The sequence below is a fragment of the Rhinoderma darwinii genome, chromosome 3, assembly GCF_050947455.1.
Source record: "Rhinoderma darwinii isolate aRhiDar2 chromosome 3, aRhiDar2.hap1, whole genome shotgun sequence".
NCBI lineage: Eukaryota > Metazoa > Chordata > Amphibia > Anura > Rhinodermatidae > Rhinoderma > Rhinoderma darwinii.
This window is the reverse complement of record NC_134689.1, coordinates 398661901-398684352: the sequence shown is the minus strand read 5'-3', so window position 1 is coordinate 398684352 and position 22452 is coordinate 398661901. Positions and strand designations below refer to the sequence as shown.

At 43.8% G+C, this 22452-nt stretch overlaps 1 protein-coding gene across 2 annotated transcripts; it reads left to right on the top strand.

Moving 5' to 3' along the window:
* Window positions 1-7015: 7015 nt before the first annotated feature.
* LOC142748373 (uncharacterized) lies at window positions 7016-9879 on the top strand. 2 transcript variants are annotated; one of them, XM_075855468.1, is made up of 2 exons: window positions 7016-7119; window positions 8352-9879. In XM_075855468.1, the coding sequence occupies exons 1-2, from the start codon at window positions 7017-7019 to the stop codon at window positions 9599-9601; spliced, it is 1353 nt and encodes a 450-aa protein (XP_075711583.1). In that variant the 5' UTR covers window position 7016; the 3' UTR covers window positions 9602-9879. The 2 variants fall into 2 exon arrangements, with proteins under 2 accessions (XP_075711583.1, XP_075711582.1); XM_075855467.1 differs by lacking the exon at window positions 7016-7119 and adding an exon at window positions 7735-7936.
* The last annotated feature ends 12573 nt before the right edge of the window (window positions 9880-22452 follow it).

Sequence of the window (22452 nt, the reverse complement as noted above, 5' to 3'; positions counted from 1 at the left end):
TAACATAAAGTCCAATGTGTCACGAGAAAACAATCTCAGAATCGCTTGGATAGGTAAAAGCATTCCGGAGTTATTACCACATAAAGTGAAACATGTCAGATTTGAAAAATGAGGCTCTGTCAGGAAGGTCAAAAGTGGCCAAAGAGGGAAGGGGTTAAGATATCTGCTTGTTGTTATTCAGTAGGAACATTCATTGTTTACTTCCAGTGGATAAAATTTTGTCCATGGTCATGTGATGTACACACCGGTGCACAGAACGTTACATGGTCATGTGATGGACGCACGACTGCTGGGATCGTTACAGTATGTGTATCAGAACGGTGTCTTCTAACGATCCCAGGGCCCGATTGTGCATCACATGACCCTGTAACGAGCCCTGCACTTGTATGTCCATTACATGACCATGTACAGAATTTGAGGGCATCCTACCAATTAGGGAGGGTGCAGTCTGACTGTAAGCTGAGCTTGGGTGAAAAATTCAAGGCTGAGCTTGGGTGAAAAATTCAAGGCTGGGCAGCTGCAGCACAGGGTGTACCACCCCCCTCTTCTCTCTTGTACTAATGTACATAAGGAACAATAGCTGTTTCCCCTGTGTGCCAAAACGAATATGGTACTGGCCATATTGTGGCCAATAGAAAGTAACTGTGCCTGTGTTGTGTCCTGCCCACTGGCAAAGGGCTTATATGGCTCACGCCCATTATGGTCTTCCTCTTTCTGAGAAACCTGGAAGCGAGTTTAGAGTATCCCCTGCATTGTACAGAGAGAGCTTTCCCATGGCATCCAACGATAAGAATCTTCTTGAGGCGTCCGGTCACAGGGCCCCAGAGGTCTGATCTCTACTATTTACGCTCACCTGCTTGAACACAAGGCTAATGCGGCTCCGCTGCCGATTGTTTCCAGGTGGTCTCAGCTAATTCCTTCTCTGACGGAGGACACTATTGAAGACCTACTGAAATCACACTTGCATGTATCACCTGCTGCTAATAATAAGCTCATCCAGTTGTACTATATCCACCAGGCGTATCTGACACCTCAGCGTCTATTTAAAATGAAATACATATCAGAACCTGCTTGCCCGAAATGTTCGCATGCCCCAGCTGACTTCTGGCATATGGTATGGATGTGCCCACATATCCGCTCTTACTGGTCAGAGATCATCGGATTCCTCAACTTAATGCTACCATTTCCTGTTGCGCAGACTCCAGAATTGTGTCTATTCGGAATACTGGAGGAAGACATATGGTCCTATCACACAAGATAGGCATTTCTATGAGATGGATGGATCGCCGACCTCCTAAGGTTGCAGTATGAAAGCAGATGGTTAATTCTACTATATCATATGAACGTATCATTTTCAAGCATAGAGATCGGCCAGACAAATTTCATAAGATATGGGACATATGGTGTAACAGCTCTGATTCAATGTACACCCCTCGGGAGCTAGAGGTAGCTGTGGAAGCGATGAGGGGAGTGAGGGGACGATAAGCGGGATGCGAAGAAACGGATAATGTAGTGGATCTCCCGGACCTCTCACATATAAACACAATGTATGGGCATTATACTGTTTAAAAAATTGTAGTGAATTGATTTATCTCTTGTGAATGTTATTATGCCTCTTTTGAGAGGTGAAGTAAACAGGATGGCAATATTGTTGGGATTTGTACAGCACCTGCGAGTGCTCTGTTGTATTGATAGGGACACTGTTGTCCTTTACATGTGTTTTTTTTTATACCTCATATTGTGATAAAACAAACTCACTTTTCAATAAAACGAGTTAAAAAAAAAAAAAGAATCTTCTTGAGGCTCTCAAGTCACGTATATTAGCCGGAGGGGAGGGCTGGCTGAAACAGTTTCTTGCGGAACTCGCCTCCTTTCACACCTCTGCTCCCCTATGGTCAGAGGTAATGAGTAACGCCACGGGAAGCAGACGCACGGCGCGCCAGACTCGGCCCCCTCCGCAGAGCATCTTAGTCCCAGCACTCCAGCCCCTTCTCTTACCCGGCGGCGAGGCCGTGGAAGCCGGCAACCTAATGTCCCCTCCCTACTGGCGGTTGAGCAGCGCACGCGCATAGCTCCACCCACCCCTCTAGCGCTTCCTTCCCGCCAGACACTAACGGCCGCAGCATCCATTATGGGAGGTCGCGCAAGTAGCTCCTCGGCCTCAGAGGTTCCCCCCCACCCCTTCTGAGATACAATTACCCTTAGTAGGGATTGCCGATGCTGGGGATCCACTGGGCACCAATGTGGTACCCTTTACTGCTGTTTCACAGCAGGTCATTGCTCCAGCATGTTTGCCTCCTGCCAGACCTATCTTAACCCATCAGTTACTGTTAACACCATTAACCCATCCAGGGCCGGAAACATATGATAGACTACCTTCCAGGAGGCATAGATCTTCTTCTTCATTGTCCTCCCGGGGATCCAGGAGGCGTAATCGCCATGGATCCGCTGCGTACCGTAGGTACAACTCCCGACACCATTCCAGGGTATCGGAGAGACGTGGTCGCTCCAGATCCTCAAAATGGCGCTCCCCTTCAACATCAGAAGTGTCTTCCAGCGCATCTGAGGAGTCTGGTAGAGCTTCTCTCAAAAAAACGTAAGAGGCAGGAGCCTACACATCGTTCCAGGGTCCCTAGCCTGGTGCCCAGGACCGCTGCGAGGCCTGATACTTCAACATCTCTGGTAAGGCCTGCTCCTTCCCAGGAGCAGCTGGTGACAACGGCTCCTCCGGACTTTCCATTACAAACTGTTTCTTCTGGATCTGGTGAGTTTTCATATACGGGGCATGGGGACCTGGGGTCAATGGTTCTGAGATTGTATCAGCACTTAAAACGCTTTTGGTTAAATTATCCACTCCTACATCATCTCCGGTGGCTACACCAGTGGAGAAAAATCCGCCGCCAATATTGGCGGGTGTGCATAAAGATCTTATTTCTGCGGAATTAGTCCCCTGGGGGCTCATCTGGACGATGAGACTAGAACACAAATTTGGAAGAATCAATACATTGATATATGGTCACTGGTATCAGTTGATCAACATACTGTAGATAAAGAAAGGAGAGTGGTTGATGCTAAGCCGTATGATCGTAAACCACGAGTTGCAAAAACCATGAATAATTGGTTGCAGGTCTTTTCTGTAATGGGTTGTGTAATGGGCCAACAACGCCCGTAACAGTGTGCTGAACTTTTTATATATATATGGATAGCATATATAGTCTGAGGAAAGTACTGTGTCAGCATCACCCCTCACCAGCATATCCCTGCAAGTCAGCTAACAAGGGGTCCTCCTCACATGCACACTCCACTATACTTGTAATGAGAGACTGCATTGCTGTGAGTTATTGCTGCACTTTATGGAAGTTCTCCTCAGTAAAGAGACTTTTGGTTAGCAGAGAACTGTGTCTGATTTTGCTTTCCATTTTTTGACAATTGACTTGCTGCGTGTCTTAAGAGAGGTGCCCAGGGTAGGACCCCACTGCTGCGACCGTGACATCACTAATAAACCAGCCATTAGGGGGACTACTACCCCCATCAGGTGCTCTCATAACATCTGCATCCACCACACAGGGACAGCCCGTATACGGGTCCGTCGCTCTGAAACTGACAATTTTGGACGTGATTATGTAGAGCGGCAATAAGGAGACAATTGGTTTATTTCGTACTTTATTAATGTGAATTACAGTAGCATTACGCTGAGTGGTCAACTCGAGGCCGGGGACCTCGACTGAACGCAGGAGTCCCACCCTGTACCGGTTGCGTCTAATATTCGTGTCCGACCGGTCGGTGGTTATTCCTACTGCGCCTCCGTGGGTCACTGCGGGAACCACCCCACTACCTCACGGCCTACTCCAAGAGTAAGGGAGGAGCCCTCTGCTCTTGGTTGCGCCACGAACTTAGTGAACGTCGCTGCTACGCCACTGCGCGTCCTAGTGGCGGTTAACCACTACCTTTCACAATATCATCGGTAACACACTCGAGCGGTTGCTTGAAAACATCACCAGCAACCCAATTTACTCTGCCGACAGGGAAATGGTGCCACAGCATTAGTTCATAGTCCACCATTCAATTTGCAGGCTACCGTCCCTTTAAGACCAACTCGCCATTAAACAGCGGCTTTGCAGATAACAACACACTCTGCTTCACCAGAACTCTACAGTGTAACACATAACTTGTCCTGCAGGGTCTACTGGGTGCCAATAGGAGAGTCTGAGGGTGCTGTAGCTTTCAGCAGACTTCTTCATCATATCAGAGCTGGTCCATTCAGAGAATCAGTCATACAGTGGACTCTCTTCTGCTGTTCCTGGATAATAAGGATGCAATTCAGCCTCCATTCACTGCTTCAGACTGAGGAAACCCCAACTATTCCTCACAGGCTGCAGCCTCTCTCCCTCTGTCTGTCTGTGTCTCTCTCTCTCTCTCTCTCTCTCCACCGAGTCACATGGCTCCCACTCACTTCCACTTCCTGTCACACAGCTCTGTCTCCTCAGTCACTCGTCCTGCAGTGACACCTTGTGGCTGCTAATAATATGACAGGCATACACAGGATAACACATAGTAGGTACAGATAACACAGAATAGAAGTACCACTAAACATGAAAGACGCACAGGGAAGACAGTACACTTTAAAAGAGCAGTATCACCCCCTTACATTTGGATACCTTTATGTGCAGTCCTAGGCCCAGTTTGCCCTGTGCGTTCACTCCTGACCTACTTCAACATTTGTCCTCACCTCTCGCAAGAGTCCCCTTACCATCTATCAATTTAGAGTCAATTTTTCACGGTGCCTAGTACTATGCGGTGCGTCCCCAAATCAGTTTGGCACTCATTCCTTTCGAGTCAGTGTTGCCACTGAGACGGCTAGTGCAGGCCTCACAGACGCAGAGGTTCAGACCTTTTATTATATTATATGTCTTTGGTTATCACAATTTTGTTCCAACTGTGCTTCTTTTATTTAGATCACCAAAAGCCCACGGTGTGGCTACTGGGGCATTCTTACATATTTTGGGCGGCACAGAGGGCTGAATGTAGGCTCGGAGGCCGTGCTTTGGGTTTCTTGACTTTCAGAAGATCAACTGCTATTTTACAACTCACAGGCTGCTGTGCTCTTCTTGCTAACCTGCTCCTCTCTAGCGGTGCGTGCTCCGTGCAGTGTCAGAAAAGAGAAGTGTTGTAACAGATGAGCACCTATCGTGCTGCACGTCTGCTAAATAAGTCCTGCTGCCCCCCACGCGATCCCGGCCCAGCCTGTCCCTGGCTCCTCGCTAGGATCAACACAGTGCACAAACTGCCACTCCCCCCCCCCTTTTAGCTAGGTGGCGCCGCCTGAGGCAGCAGGCTCTCTTTATGGCATGTGCGGCCCTGGGTGTTAGAGGTTAGGGAGTTAGTACAGGCTAGGAGCACTGTGACCACTGTTTCACTGGATGTCATGAATGTGCATACATGACTCCCACAGAACCCCCCCTAAAGGATCACTGGCCAGTGAATGTAATGTACATGATTAGAAAAAATACATAAAGTTTCATGGAAAAAGATGTACACATGATTTATAGCAGCAAAAATAGTAAAAAACATCAAAACACCCATACCCGTCTAATCACTAAATTTGGTAGCCTTGAGAAGGAAATACTTTAAAAGAATCGGTGTGATCTGACTCTTCGTGAAGAAATCCGTAAAATAGTGGGTGTTAATCCAAGTTTGGTGGCCAAAAGAGCACCCGACCTTGGGGATTTACTCGTCAATAGCAAATTTAAAAGATAAACGCATCAATACCACTTGGCTGTTTAAAGGGTAACTAAACGGTTGACAAACTTCTGACGTGTCATAATGACATGTCAGAAATTTTGATTGGTGGGGGTCACAGCACTGAGACCCCCACCAATCGCTAAAACGAAATGGCAGAAGCGCTCGTGTGAGCGATCAGCCGCTTATTTTCTGTTCGGCTTTTTCAGGACATCAATGTATCGGTGAACGGGCTCAAAGACTTTCTATTGAGCCCGTACTCCGATAGATTGATTTCCGGAAAAAGCTGAACAGACACAAAGCAGCTGAGCGCTCACGCGGGCGCTTCTGCCATTTTGTTTTAGTGATTGGTGGGGGTCTCACGATGACTTGTCAGAAGTTTGTCAGAAGTTTAGTTCCCCTTTAAAAGTGGAATCTAATTTTTCGGATTCATCTGGAAAAAAAAAAAAGACTTTTTCTATGAAATCTTTCTTAACAACTTCATTACTGCATGGTTTACTCCCCTACATTACCGAGCCGATTGTGGCCGAATGTTTTTGCATCACTGAATTCATAGAGCCATTAACTTTTTTATTTTTCCATCATCTAAGTTGCATGTGGGCTTGTTTTTTGCAGGATGAGTTCCATTTATTTAATAGAACCATTTTCAGGGAAGATATAAATTGATTAGGTTTTATTAAAAAAAAATTAAAGGAGGAAATGGAAAATAAAATCAATTTTGCCATAGTTTTTCACGTTTTTTTTACTTCGGTTATCCGTGCACATTAAATAACTAGTTAATTTTATTACACGGGTAGTTACAATTGCAGCGATACCATATCTGTGCCTTTTTTTTCACCATCTATTGAAAACCAAATTACTTTGCATGGAATAAAATTGTTTTATTTAGTTTTACTTTTTTGTAATAAACTTTATTCAAATAATTATTTTTTTATTTTGTCCCACTAGGGGATTTCGCAATGCGATTTTCTGATCGCTATTATAATGCTGTGGTTTGCTCCGTACACCAAAGCATTATTGTCTGTCAGTGATAAACTGACAGAGAATCTATTAAGCCGTGCTTCTGACCTAGGCATATAGCTATGGCAGCCCTGGGGCTTTTTCAACCCATCGGTACCACCCACATGGTCTGTCACTCAGGCCCCACCCAGATGACGACATTATCAGAACCTAGAACTGTTAGTGACATCACAATACCAGTGACATCACAATGCCCTGTCCAGCCCTACATAATGTGAAGGATGTGCTGGGGACAGTTGAGGGTTTTGAAGAAGGAGATGATGATTATGATGATGATGATGGATGTGAGAGTTTTGCTGCTAATTTTGCTGACTGTCGCCCCATGTGATCTAGAAGGTCTGGTAACTAGAAGAACAGCCGGTAATGGGCATTTATACTTGGGGGGGTTCTGTTACAAGAGACCAGTGGCGCTACATTGTCGCTGCCTATCTTTTCCTATCTGTCTCACATGGCTTTTGCAGGAAGTTTCTTTCTTCTGTGCCAGCTAATGATAGACATATAATACTCCCTCTCTCTTTAAGAAGAGGTTCTTTAGCAGCTGCATTTTGTATTATACAGACCTGAGCCACAGCTACAGACCTTCTTTATTTACATGCACTGACTTAATATAATAAACGGTCAGAACAGGAGGGAAATTTGTGCTGCTGCTGTATTTACCTCATAGAGGGTTGTCTAAATGGACTACAAATGTAATAAACCCTCAGCTTTGAGACGTATTAGGTCTGTACAGGTTTTCAGCCTCTGAATTTAAGCAAGAATGCTCACATTCACTGCCAGAAAGCAGAGATTTTGAAAAACATATTAGAAAGTTGCAGAATTATATAATTATTGTGATTTATATAAAACCAAGAAAAAACATTTTAAAAACATGAGAGCAGTCACATTATCCCTGCATGCACTGCCCTTCACTCAGGCCCCGCCCAGATTACATCATCAGAACTCTGCACTGTTGGTGACATCACAATACCAGTGATATCACAATACACTGTTGGTGACATCACAATACCAGTGATATCGCAATACCCTGTCCAGTACTATATAATGCGGGGGATGTGCTGGAGATATTTGAGGGTTTTGATTAAAGAGATTATGATGATGGATGTAAGAGTTTTGCTACTGATTTTGCTGACGGTCGCCCCGTGTGATCTAGAGGGTCGGGTCACTAGAAGATCAGCAGGTAATGGAAATTTTCTAATGGGGGGGGCTTTGTTACTAAGTATAAGTCAATGATCTGCAAAAATGGTCTCCAACTTGAGACTATCTAAGGCCTCATGCACACAACCGTAGCCATGTGCACGGCCATGATTTTGGTCGGCCGGCAGCTGAGTGTCACCCGCAAGCCTCCCGCTAATTGAGGGCTGTGCACATGACCGCATCCATTATTTTCTATGGAAATCACGGTCGTGTGCATGGGACCATACAAAAGAATGGGGCTGCAATTCTCCCGTGGATTATCGGGTGATTTGCGGCCGCGGTTCGTGTGCATGGAGCCCAACTGTTGTGAAACTACAATTCCCAGCATGTTTAGAATGTCCTCGTCTGGTATACTGTATGTAAAGTCTCACTATTATTTATTATTCATTTCTGGACAGTGACCACCCCTACCGTGCCCCTGCCAGCTGCCACCCTGGAGGAAATCCTTGGTTACACCGCTGTGGCAGTATTTGACGCCTTCCTGTTCGCTGTGATGGGGGCCCTGATATATTTTATATACAAATTGCACCAATTCGTGCGTCAGGACCCAGCAGAGGGCGAGCTAAAGGAAGTTGTTGTGGAGAAGCCGGCTGCTCCAAAGAAAGAGCCGAGTGTAAAAATCACAGCTTCGAGCGAGGATCTAAAAGACAATGTGGCCCACATACCAGCTGCCCCGAAGCTAGAGCCGAGTGCAATTATGACTGCACTAAAATACCTAAAGAAATGCTGTGGTAAGAAAAACAGCTACAAATTGCACCAACAGCCAATGGAGGATGAGCTAAAGGAAGTTGTTGTGGAAAAGCCAGCTGCAAATACCAGCTCACCAAAGGAAAAGCTAAAAGACGATGTGGCCCAGATACCAGCTGCTCCAAAACTAGACCTGAGTGCATTTACCACCACACCAAAGAAAGATCCAAAAATCGATGTGGTCCAGATACCAGCTGCTCCGAAGCTAGACCTGAGTGCATTTACCACCACACCAAAGGAAAAGCTAAAAGACGATGTGGTCCAGATACCAGCTACTCCGAAGCTAGACCTGAGTGCATTTATGACCGCACCAAAGAAAGATATTAAAAATGATGTGGCTCAGATACCAGCTGCTCCGAAGCTAGACCTGATTGAATTTACCACCGCACCAAAGAAAGATCCAAAAATCAATGTGGTCCAGATACCGGCTGCTCCGAAGCTAGACCTGAGTGCATTTACCACTGCACCAAAGAAAGATCCAAAAATCGATGTGGTCCAGATACCGGCTGCTCCGAAGCTAGACCTGAGTGCATTTACCACTGCACCAAAGAAAGATCCAAAAATCGATGTGGCCCAGATACCAGCTGCTCCGAAGCTAGCCTTGAGTGCATTTAAAACCGCACCGAAGAAACATATTAAAAATGATATGGCCCAGATACCAGCTGCTCCGAAGTTAGAGTTGAGTGCATATGTCACCGCACCGAAAAAAGATTTAACAAACGAGGCCCAAAAAGCAGATGCTGCTATGAAAGAGCAAAGTGCAAGAACCACCGCACAGAGCGCAGATCTGGAGAACGTTGTGGCCCAGGAACCAGTTGTCTGGAGGGAAATACCAAAGCTGGAGCACACTGAATTCATGACCACACTGAGTGAACTGCTAAAGAAACGCTGTGGTCAATAAATCAGGTTGTAGGTGGACCACTGCGAGATCTTTCATCAACTGTAAGATAAAAGGTGACCACAATACCACCATAGAAAAGTGATCATCTTTCACTACAAGGAATGGGACACCAGAGCCATCGGATGTCTACTGTGCCTGGATCCGTTCATCAGATTTGGGCAACGCTATTGGGCTGGAAAAACATCCTAAAATATTTAACTTCACATTGACGGACATCTTTGTTCCAGCTTGTTGATGGCATTGGATACCTGTAATAAAACTGGCTGCATTTAAAAAAATTGATGTGTCCGTGATTTTTTGGAATTTTTAGGAACTTGTACAGATGTGGGATTGTAATTATAATAATTTCAGAGGTTACATTACATGCTGCTGATAAGTTCAGATCAATTTTCAAAGCTATAGAAATGACTTATTTTTATGATTTATTATGGTATACTAATTAGTCAGTAAAAAATGTTGGCCGTCCGTGATTTTTGGATAAATCGTCCTGAAAAAAGAATCAGGTTGGCAATCCTGGTTAACGCACATATATCCCACTTCAGAAATCAATGAACCTTTGGAACAAGGACGTAATGTAAAGCACACACTCGTATGTTTTTTAATTATCTAGGATCAGTGACTAGAATTTTTTTCAATGTAAATAAATGCATGCCACAGCCCCATAACTAAGTGCCTAAACTAACAACACAGTCAGGGTGCCCCCGTTAACAGTGCCATCAATGAACAGCGTCAGCACAACACCACATAAACAACAGTGCCACCAAATTTCCGGTAAAAGGCGCACCTCCACAATTAATTTTTTTTTGTTATTTCTCCCTCAATTTGTACACTAGTGTTTCAGTGGGGTGCTGTGTGCAGAAATACTTACCGATCCGTGCATCTCATCGTTTTTGGGTCCAGCACCGCCCACGTGATCACATTCTGACCTGGTCTGGAATCACTGTGCTTTTGAGGAAACCGGAACTCAGGCTCACAATGCATTCGTTCTGGCTCCCATAGGAATGCATTGTGAACCTGAGTTCCCGTTTTCTTAAAAGCACAGGGATTCCAGACCAGGTCAGAATGAAGATCATGTGGGCGGTGCTGGACCCCGAAAACGACGTGATGCACGGATCGGTAAGTATTTCTGCAAACAGCACCCCACTGAAACATCAATGCACAAATGGGGGAAAAATGCGCAGGAATAGTACGTCCAGGGGAAAATGCATCGCCATTTTCCCCCGGCGTTTCACCAAGCTGTGATGCCTGCTGTTCCCGACAGGCTATCACAGCTATTAGCCTATCACAGCTCAGTGTGCAGGGACCAATAATAGTGGTCCCACCTTCGCGATCGCTGCTATTTGTTAGTTAGTGATGACCGGCCAATAGCAGCGATCGCATACGTAATTTCCTGCTCTGACCTCAGATCCTGCCGCACCCGCTCTCTGTTCGAGGAGAGCGGTTGTGGAGAGAGTCAGAGCAGAGCAGTTAAAAAAAGAACAAATATATCATTTATTTTTTTGCTTTAACCAACTTGTATCCACTTCCCACTCCTGTCCTTGTGTTCCCCTTCTGTTCCCCTTGTCACCCACGTTTTTGGTCAGTGATCTCTATCACTGACCACTTTTGAGTCTTCAGGGCCACATTTCCCTGGTCCCTGGATTTTTTTTTTTAATTTTCTTTATAAAATATAGTAAAAACAAAAAAAAGTCAGTTTAGAAAGTCAGCAGATAGTTTAGTATTAGGGTTAGTTAGTGTCAGGTAACCGTCAGGTATAGCGTCAGGGAATTTAGCATCAGGAATCAGTCACAGTTAGTTAGGTTTAGCGTCAGGAATCCGTCACCGTAGTTAGGTTTAGCGTTAGGGATCCATCACTATAATTAGGTTTAGTCGTCCAAAAATAGGCAGCACTCCAAGTGATATGAAAAAAATGGCCTTTTTATTAGCCCTTGTGCAACGTTTCGGCTCTACATCTGGAGCCTTTTTCAAGCATACAAACAGTGCAAGACAAGTGAAATATATGGAGACCAGACAAATGATCTCATTAACAAGTGATTAAAATGAAATATCAAAAAAAACAATATTACAATCATAATATTGATAATAAAATATGCAAATGTATAACATTGTGACATAAGACACATGAACATCCTCATAAAGGTTGGAAACACAGTATACATTAAAACTTATGTGCTAATTGGCAAACACAACAATAAATGTTCACATGTGTATATAATGTGTAAAATGTAAAAACAAATGCCATGTGATACCTTGGATCCATGTTCCCGATAGTTTCCGGTGCTTTGGGAGAAAAACGGTGCCTTTCTATGACGTATAACTGTTGGTCTAGGGCGCTATTCCGCGCATACGCATAATAAGTTTGAAGCCCGCGGTGGCCATTTTGGTACAGGAATCTAGGTATGTAATGATTGCATCGCACGGAGCGGCGCACATATACGAATAAAGAATATAATAGCCTAATTATAATAGATAGATAATATTAATGGCTTTCTAGATGCAAGATATAAGAATATAATATGCATCTAAGGAGTCATAATATATAAAGGTATAAAACGCTGTTCCGCGCATGCGTACAGCTACATAGAAAGCCATCAGTGGCCATCTTGGTAAGGGAAGCTCTAACTGGGATTGTTTCATCATGCAGCACGTATGTGATATGTATATATCATAATGACCTGCTGAGGACCATAGATAAATGTGAATAGTATTCATAGTGAAAGCCATATCAATAGCCGAGATACATTATATCAATAATATATTACGTAAGACGATAAAAGACATCTTATTATTAGATCAATATGAAAAAGATATTGTGTGAACGCAAATGAACAATCCGTCCATATTTGTACAAAAACGCTAATTTAACGCACTGTGTGTACAATGACAAGAACAATTACTTATAAGCTTCAAAATAAAAGATTTCTTTATTCTGCATACTTTTTAAAATGATGTTTAGATAACAAATGTAGAAAAAAATTGGCGCATATGGTGTTGTCAATGAAGAATAAAAATACTTCTAAACATATTTTTACGTGTCGGCACATGGATCCATAGTAAACATGGTAGGTACTTGAAAATTTCTTTATAAGTGATCTGAAAGAGATACACAATATTGTAAGTTACAAGATATTATATTCATATTCAATACACTGATTCAAATATACAGAGGGTGTATGACCAACGCACCCCTCCCTGTGGGCAAGCAAGTTTCTAGATTACACCATGTGTGACAAAGTCAACATTGAGACCGTTAGGTCGCAATGTCTGTAGTCTCTCTATCCACTGTAGTTCTTTATATTTAAGCATTTTTATACGATTACCTCCCCTACGTGGAATTGGTATGTGATAAACCCGCATTTCTCTCTCCGTATGTCCTGCCTCTGTGTAGTGCTTGGATACTCGGAGATCCAACCGTTTTTTCCGGATGGTATAACGGTGTTGGTTTAACCGTATTTTAAATTCAAGAGAAGTTTCTCCAACGTACAACAAGTGACAAGGACACTCCAATATATATACGACATGGTCAGATATGCAATTCAAATAAAATCTTATGTCATAAGATTGTTTGGAGTGAGGATCGATAAATTTTGGACCCTTTTGTATTAACGAACAATTAACACAATTGAGGCAGGGATAACAACCCATGTGGCTCTTTGTAAAGTAGGTTTGTCTGTGTATTCTGCCAGGACCTATGTCAGAGTGTACTAATCTATCTTGTAGGTTAGGTGACCTGTGGTATGAAAAGAGGGGATTATTTTGGATTTCAGGGATATGGGGTAAGCTGTATCTCAGCATGGGCGAATGTTTATGTATAATACTATTTATACTATTACTGTTCTCCACAAATGTGGTAACAAAGGGTATACGTGCAGACAATGACCCTCGCGTTCTAGTTTTTAACAATGTATCCCTCTCAATTGATTCCACCTTAGTCCTCTGACGATTAAGGGACGATATCGGGTAACCCCTGTGAAGAAATTTGTTTTGCATATTAAGAAGGGTATCATCCAATTTACTTACTACACTAGTAATACGTTTAGCACGAATGTATTGACTGGTAGGGAGACTTTTTAACATAGAGCGTGGATGATTACTATTAAACGTTAACAGATTATTCCTATCCGTTGTTTTGACAAAAAGCTCAGTAATTAACTTACCCTCATGGATATTGACTGATACAACAAGGAGTTGAATAGATGTATCTGAGCTAACCATGGTAAGTTTGACCGTAGGGTCAATAGTATTCAAAAATGTGTGAAAAAGTTGGAGTTCACCGTCATTGCCTGTCCAAATGAGGAAGACGTCGTCTATGTATCTCCACCACCTCAGGACGCGGCTTAAGTGGTGGGACACATAGACGAACGTCTCCTCAAGATATCTCCTATACGTATTTGCGTACGTAGGGGCCACATTGGACCCCATCGCCGTACCTTGGATCTGATTATAACAATCGTCACGGAACAAGAAGTAGTTGTCAGTCAAGATAATGTTTAGTAGGTCAAGGAAACATAATTGTGCTTCCTTAGAGTATCTTGTTTCTTGAAGATATATGCCCATTGCCTGTATACCTTTTTGGTGTTCAATGGACGTGTACAAACTCACAACATCAAATGATGCGAGTATAACATGTTGCCCCTTAAGTATATGTACCGATTTAAGCTTATTTAACCCCTTAAGGACGCAGCCTAGTTTTGGCCTTAAGGCTCAGAGCCCATTTTTCAAATCTGACATATTTCACTTTATGTGGTAATAACGTCGGAATGCTTAAACCTACCCAAGCGATTCTGAGATTGTTTTCTCATGACACATTGGGCTTCATGTTCGTGGTAAAATTTGGTCGATATATTCAGTGTTTATTGGTGAAAAATTTCAAAATTTAGAGAAAATTTTGAAAAAATTGCATTTTTCAGAATTTAAATGCATCTGATTGTAAAACAGACGGTTATACCACCCAAAATAGTTACTAGTTCACATTTCCCATATGTCTACTTTAGATTGGCATCGTTTTTTGAACATTCTTTTATTTTTCTTGGACGTTACAAGGCTTAGAACATAAACAGCAATTTCTCATATTTTTAAGAAAATTTCAAAAGCCTTTTTTTTAAGGTACCTCTTGAGTTCTGAAGTGGCTTTGTGGGGCCTATGTATTAGAAACGCTGATAAAACACCCCATTTTAAAAACTAGACCCCTCAAAGTATTCAAAACAGCAGTTAGAAAGTTTTTTAACCCTTCAGGCAATACACAGGAATTAAAGCAAAGTGGAGGTGAAATTTGCAAAATTCATTTTTCTTGCTGAATTTAAATTTTATTCAATTTCTTTCGGTAATACAGAAGGTTTTACCAGATAAACACTACTAAATATGTATTGTCCAGATTCTTCAGTTTTTATAAATGTCCCACATGTGGCTCTAGTGTGCTCGTGGACTAAAACACAAGCCCCAGAAGCAAAGAAGCACCTAGTGCATTTTGGGGCCTCTTTTTTATTAGAATATATTTTAGGCAGCATGCCAGGTTTGAATAGGTGTTGAGGTGTCAAAACAGTAGGAATCCCCCAATAGTGACCCCATTTTGGAAACTACACCCCTCACAGTTGTTACCATTTTGACCGCACAGTTTTTTCACAGCACGTATTTGAATTGGGCTCTGAAATGAAAAAAATTTCATTTTTTCCAATAAAATGTCATTTGTGATCAAAATTTCTTATTTTCACAGGGAACAAAATACTCAATTTTGTTGCCCAATTTCTCCTGAGTGCATCAATACCCCATTTGTGGCAATAAACTGCCGTTTGGGCCCATGGGAAGGCTCAGAAGGAAAGGAGCGCTATATGTTTGTTGGAGTCCAGATTTTGTTGGATTGGTTTTCGGGTGCCATGTCGCATTTGCAGAGCCTCAGAGGTATCAAAGCAATGGAAACCCACCAAAAGTGACCCCATTTTGGAAACTACACCCCTCAAGGAATTCATTTATTGTTGTTGTTAGCATTTTGACCACACAGTTTTTTCACAGCACCTATTTCAATTGGGCTGTGACATTAAAAAAATGACATTTTTTCCAATAAGATGTAATTTTTTACCAAAATTTCTTATTTTCACAGGGAACAAAATACTCAATTTTGTTGCCCAATTTCTCCTGAGTGCATCAATACCCCATTTGTGGCAATAAACTGCCGTTTGGGCCCATGGGAGGCCTCAGAAGGGAAGGAGCGCTGTGTGTTCTTTGGAGTACAGATTTTGCTGGTTTGGTTTTCGGGTGCCATCTCGCATTTGCAGAGCCCCAGAGGTATCAAAGCAATGGAAACCCACCAGAAGTGACCCCATTTTGGAAACTACACCCCTCAAGGAATTCATTTATGGGTAATGTGACCATTTAGACTCCATAGTTTCTTCACAGAACTTATTTGAATTGGGCTGGGAATGAAAACAAAATTATTTTTTTCAAATAATATGTAGTTTTGGCTGAAAATTTCTTATTTTCACAAGAAACAAAATACCCCATTCTGTTGCGCAATTTGTTCTGAGTGCCGCAATACCCCATTTGTTGTGATAAACTGCCGTTTGGGCCCATGGGAGGGCTCAGAAGGAAAGGACCACCATTTGGCCTACTGGGGATTTTCTAGTGCGAAGTCATGTATGCAGAAGCCCCTGAGGTACCAGTACAGTTGAAACCCGCAAGAAGTGACCCCGTTTTAAAAACTACACCCTTAAGGCATTCATCTAGAGGTGTAGTGAGCATTTTGACCGGAGACCTACACCCCATAAACTGTAATGTGGGTTCTCCCGGGTATGGCAATACCCTACATGTGGCTGTTATCAGCTGCCTGGACACACAGCAGGGCCCAGAGGGGAAAGACGAGGGGGGATAAGCTGTGTGGAGTGCATCAGGGTAAGTAAAATTGGGGTAAATTATAAACCAAGGGATGTATGATAAATTTTAAAACACTTTAATACAGAGCTCTGGTTATTCGGGACACGTGTCACATTGATATATTGTGTCATCCATTATCGCCCTCTTATAGCAGACTTTGCACCTCTTTTGACTTTTTCCCTTCTTGCCAGTTTGGGGAACTTCTCCTGGAAAGTGTTGCCCTGGTACGATGCGTGTGGGCTCGCTTCCAGAAGTACTGGGTGCCCCCCCCTTCTTGGTCCCTAAAGATTAGGTTCTTGATAATCACCTGCATTGTACAATGCCATCTGTATGATGTGCCCGGCCAGCTTCTTATACCACACCGCATGGCGCTGTAGGGCTTCAGGGCTTGATCTTACAAGTCCATCCCTCCCATGTACCTATTGTAGTCCAGGATGCAGTCTGGTTTGGGGGTGGCCTTTCCTTCATATATCCTAAACCTGTAGGTATACCCTGATGCACTCTCACAGCTTATACATCTTCACGCCATACCTTGCCCTCTTACCCGGCAGGTACTCGCGGAATTGAACCCTCCCTTTAAAATGTACCAGGGACTCATCAATAGAAATACACTTCTCGGGGGTGTATGCTTGGGAAAACAGGGCACTGGAACGGTCTAATAGGGGTCTCCGTTTATACAAACGGTCAAAACTGGGGTAATCTCGGGGTGGGCACGGCTCATTATCAGTATAATGTAAGAAGCCAAGTATTGCCTCATTTATTTATTTTTTTAGGTTCCAGTTCAGTTCTGAAGTTGCTTTGAGGGGCCCATATATTCGAAACCCCTATCAAATACCCCATTTTAGAAACTAGACCCCTCAAAGTATTCACAACAGCATGTAGAAAGTTTATGAACCCTTTAGGTGTTACACAAAAATTTCGAGCAAAGTAGAGGTGAAATGTACATTTTTTTTTTGTCAGAAAATCCTCTTTATACCATTTTTTTTATAACACAAAAGGATTTATCAGAGAAAACTCAACTTAATACGTATTGCCCAGATTGTGCAGTTTTGAGAAATATCCCACATGTGGCCCTCGGGCGGTAATGGACTGAAGCACCGGCCTCCGAAGCAAAGGAGCACCTAGTGGATTTTGAAGCCTCTTTTTTATTAGGCACCATGTCCGGTTTGAAGAGGTCTTGTGGTGCCAAAACAGGGGAAACCCCCAAAAGTGACGCCAATTTGGAAACTAGACCCCTTGAGGAATCCATTGTAGTTTTCTTGGGGTGCATGCGGCTTTTTGATCAGTTTTTATTCTATTTTTAGTTGGCGTGGTGACTAAAAAACAGCAATTGTACTATTGGTTTTTTTTTCGTTTTTTTTACAGCGTTCACCGTGCGCTATAAATGACTTATTCACTTTATTCTGCGTGGCGATACGATTACGGCGATACCAGATGTTTATAGTTTTTTTTTATGTCTTATGGCGTTTGCACAATAAAATAAGTTTTGTAAAAAATCATTCACTTTTTGTGTTGCCTTATTCTAAGAGGCAGAACTTTTTTATTTTTTAATCAATAAAGCCGTGCGAGGACTTATTTTTTGCGTAACGAACTGTAGTTTCCATCAGCACCATTTTTAGGTACATGCGACTTTTTGATCTCTTTTTATTCCATTTTTTGGGAGGTGAAGTGACCAAAGAATTGTGATTGTGGTTCGGTTTATTATTATTTTATTTTACGGCGTTCACCGTGCGGGATAAATAATGAAATAATTTTGTAGTTCAGGCCGTTACGGACGCGGCGATACCAATTATGTATAGTTTATTTGTTTGTTTATATATTTTTATTAATAATAAAGGACCTATAAGGGAAAAGGGGGGATTTTTACTTTTATTACTTTTAAATCTTTTATTTTCTTATTTTTACACAACTTTTTTTAACTTTTTTTTTACTTTATTACTTTGTCCCACTAGGGGACATGAGGGCAGGAGGCCCTGATCGCTATTCTAATACACTGCACTACATGCGTAGTGCAGTGTATTAGAACTGTCAGCTACTCACTGACAGCAAGCATAGTGGGTCCTGACGTTGTCAGGACCCACTAGGCTTCCGACTATGGCATAGCCAGACGCCATTGTTTGGTGTCCGGTTGCCATAGTCACCATCGCCGGCCGCTATCGCGTAGCAGGCCGGCGATGGCAGCTTAACCCCTAAAAAGCCGCGATCTCTATAGAACGCGGCTTTTAAGGGGTTAATCAGCGGGGACACAGCGATCGGTCCCCGCTGTAGGAGCTGTGACAGCTGCTGAACAAGACAGCAGCGTCACAGCTCCTGTATGTGTCGGGAGGACGGCCGAAACGGCCGTTACTCCCGAGACGTACTATTACGGCATGGAGCGCGAACGATACAGCTGCCATGACGTAATAGTACGTCAAGGAGCGGGAAGGGGTTAAAAAATCTGATGTGTCTTGAATATAGGAAAAAGCTTCTGTAGAGAAAACCCTCAGAACCCTGTCCAAGAAAATAGCTACACTACCGTTCAAAAGTTTGGGGTCACCCAGACAATTTTGTGTTTTCCATGAAAACTCACAATTATATTTATCAAATGAGTTGCAAAATGACTAGAAAATATAGTCAAGACATTGACAAGGTTAGAAATAATGATTTTTATTTGAAATAATAATTTTCTCCTTCAAACTTTGCTTTCGTCATAGAATTCTCCATTTGCAGCAATTACAGCATTGCAGACCTTTGGCATTCTAGCTGTTAATTTGCTGAAGTAATCGGGAGAAATTTCACCCCATGCTTCCAGAAGCCCCTCCCACAAGTTGGATTGGCTTGATGGGCACTTCTTGCGTACCATACGGTCAAGCTGCTCCCACAACAGCTCTATGGGGTTGAGATCTGGCGACTGCGCTGGCCACTCCATTACAGATAGAATACCAGCTGCCGGCTTCTTCCCTAAATAGTTCTTGCATAATTTGGAGGTGTGCTTTGGATCATTGTCCTGTTGTAGGATGAAATTGGCTCCAATCAAGCGCTGTCCAAAGGGTATGGCATGGCGTTGCAAAATGGAGTGATAGCCTTCCTTATTCAAAATCCCTTTTACCTTGTACAAATCTCCCACTTTACCAGCACCAAAGCAACCCCAGACCATCACATTACCTCCACCATGCTTGACAGATGGCGTCAGGCACTCTTCCAGCATCTTTTCAGTTGTTCTGCGTCTCACAAATGTTCTTCTGTGTGATTCAAACACCTCAAACTTCGATTCTTCTGTCCATAACACTTTTTCCAAACTTCCTCTGTCCAATGTCTGTGTGCTTTTGCCCATATTAATCTTTTCCTTTTATTAGCCAGTCTCAGATATGGCATTTTCTTTGCCACTCTGCCCTGAAGGCCAGCATCCCGGAGTCGCCTCTTCACTGTAGATGTTGACACTGGCGTTTTGCGGGTACTATTTAATGAAGCTGCCATTTGAGGACCTGTGAGGCGTCTATTTCTCAAACTAGAGACTCTAATGTACTTGTCTTGTTGCTCAGTTGTGCAGCGGGGCCTCCCACTTCTCTTTCTACTCTGGTTAGAGCCTGTTTGTGCTGTCCTCTGAAGGGAGTAGTACACACCGTTGTAGGAAATCTTCTGTTTCTTGGCAATTTGGCAGTTTTCTGTTTGCCTTTCCGCTGAAGGGTTAACCCGATGGAAACCTCCGACAGAACCCCTCAACGGAAGGGCAACTGTGATGTGAACAGGCCCTTAATTACATTCGCATATGAATTTTCACGGTGAGAATGGCGTAAGACCGGATATTTGCTGCGGAACTTCGATTGCAGTAACTCAGACTAAGCACTGCAAAAATAAATCGCAGAGGTCCCCCGATAAGTCTTTCCTACATCGTCGTTTATTTGGATACTAATTTTAGCGCATATAAGTCCCATGGTGGTTCAGGTTGGTGGCGCTATGATGAGGAGTTCCGTAGGCGTATGGCGCAAAAACCTGAGGTCGGTTGGGATTCAAAAGCTACGGATGTTTGGCTGAGACTTATGATGTCTCAGCGCCCCTTTCAGCCAGCAGCCCACTCCCCACCCGCGTTTGGCGCTCCCACTGCCGCGGTCGGGGCACAAAGCAACAGGTGTACCGGGACTTGCTGGCTCCTAAACAAAAGGCACTGCAAGTTCTATGGGTCCTGCAAGTTCAGGCACGAGTGTTCCACTTGTGGGGGCCCCCACCCATCAGTCCGGTGTAACTGGCGGAATGCCCAGGTCCCGCGTCCCAACAGTACGGGTAGTGTCGAGGACCCCAATACGCATCCTAGAGATGCTAACCTGGCCAGACTGGTACCCCAAGTTGGGGGAGGCCGCCCTAATTAGGACTGTTTTTTTGTTCGGGTTCTTTATCCCATTTATCTACAATCCCTCACCCACATGGCCGGCCCTTTTTCTGAGTTACCATTCTCTAACCTCCGGGTATCCCCCCTAGGGGTGGTACCCAAAAAAGAGCCAGGAAAATTCCACTTGATCCACCACTTGTCCTACCCTAAAGGCGGTTCGGTTAACGATGGCATAGATAAGGACCTGTCCGATGTGTCGTACGTCTCATTTGACAGAGCGGTGGACTTAGTTCGCCAGGCGGGTCCGGGAGGCCTTATGGCTAAATCAGACATTGAATCAGCGTTCCAGTTGTTACCTGTCCATCCAGACTGTTTTCACCTGCTAGGTTGTGAGTTTGATGCCCAGTTTTATTATGACATGTGCCTCCCAATGGGTTGTTCTATCTCATGTTTTTACTTCAAAGTTTTTAGTTCCTTTTTGGAGTGGGTTTTGAAGGAACTTACGGGGTGTACATCGACGATGCACTACTTGGATGATTTCTTTATCGTAGGCCCTGCTGCGTCGCGAAGGTGCAAGATATTGTTAATCTCTTTTCACAGTTTATCAGCCCATTTCGGTGTCCCCCTTTTTGGAAGAGAAAACTGAGGGCCCTACTACAGTGTTGTCTTTCCTGGGCATAGAGATTGACTCTTCAGAGATGGTGTTCCGATTGCCGGCTGATAAAGTTATGAAGTTGCACTCACACTTGGCAGCGGCCATATCAGCAAAAAAATGACAGCTCAGACAGGTTTAATCCCTGTTGGGTTTGTTGGTATTTGCCAGTAGAGTTATGCCCATGGGACGCATTTTCTCGCGCCACTTGTCCCTGTCCACGGCCGGCACCCGGTTACCCACCCATTATGTACGCATAACTGCCGCCCTTAGGAGTGATTTCCAAGTTTGGTTAAATTTTATCTCCGATTACAACGGGCGCACCTGCTGGAGGTCACCTACCGTGTCCAACTAGGAGATCCAGCTGTTCACGGATGAGGCGGGCAGCGCCGGCTTTTGAGCTATACTGGGCTCTTCCTGGTGCGCGGCCCCGTGGCCTGAAGCATTGTGCCTTCGGGGCTGGTTCAAATATGTAACATTGCTAGAAATGTTCCCTATCATAGTTGCTATAGAATTGTGGGGCGAAAAGCTAGCTAATTCATCCATGGTGTTTTGGTCTGATAATGCAAGCGTGGTTCATGCCGTTAACCATTTGACTTCCTCTTCAATGCCAGTGGTGGTTCTAATTAGACGCTTGGTTTTAAGATGCTTGCAGCACAACATTCAATTTAGGGCTCGTCATATTCCAGTTGTTAAAAATAATGTCGCTGACGCCCTTTAACGTTTTAATTGGCAGGTTTTCCGTTCGCTCTGCCCATGGGCGGACTTGGAAGGGGCTAGCTGCCCGGATGCACTGTGGAGGATGCTGGATCTCAGCTGGTCCCCCTCGTGAGGTCATCCCTTGCACCAACCACCTGGGCTACATACGGTAAGGCGTGGAATGAGTGGCTGGATGTTGTCGGTGTTCGTCCCCTGGGTCCTGATGAAGCTACCCTACGGGTTTATGTATTGGGCAGTTGCGCAGCGGAGCCTTTCAGGTCTGGCATTTTTATTTAAATTGCGCGCATCACCAAGTCCTTTTTCATT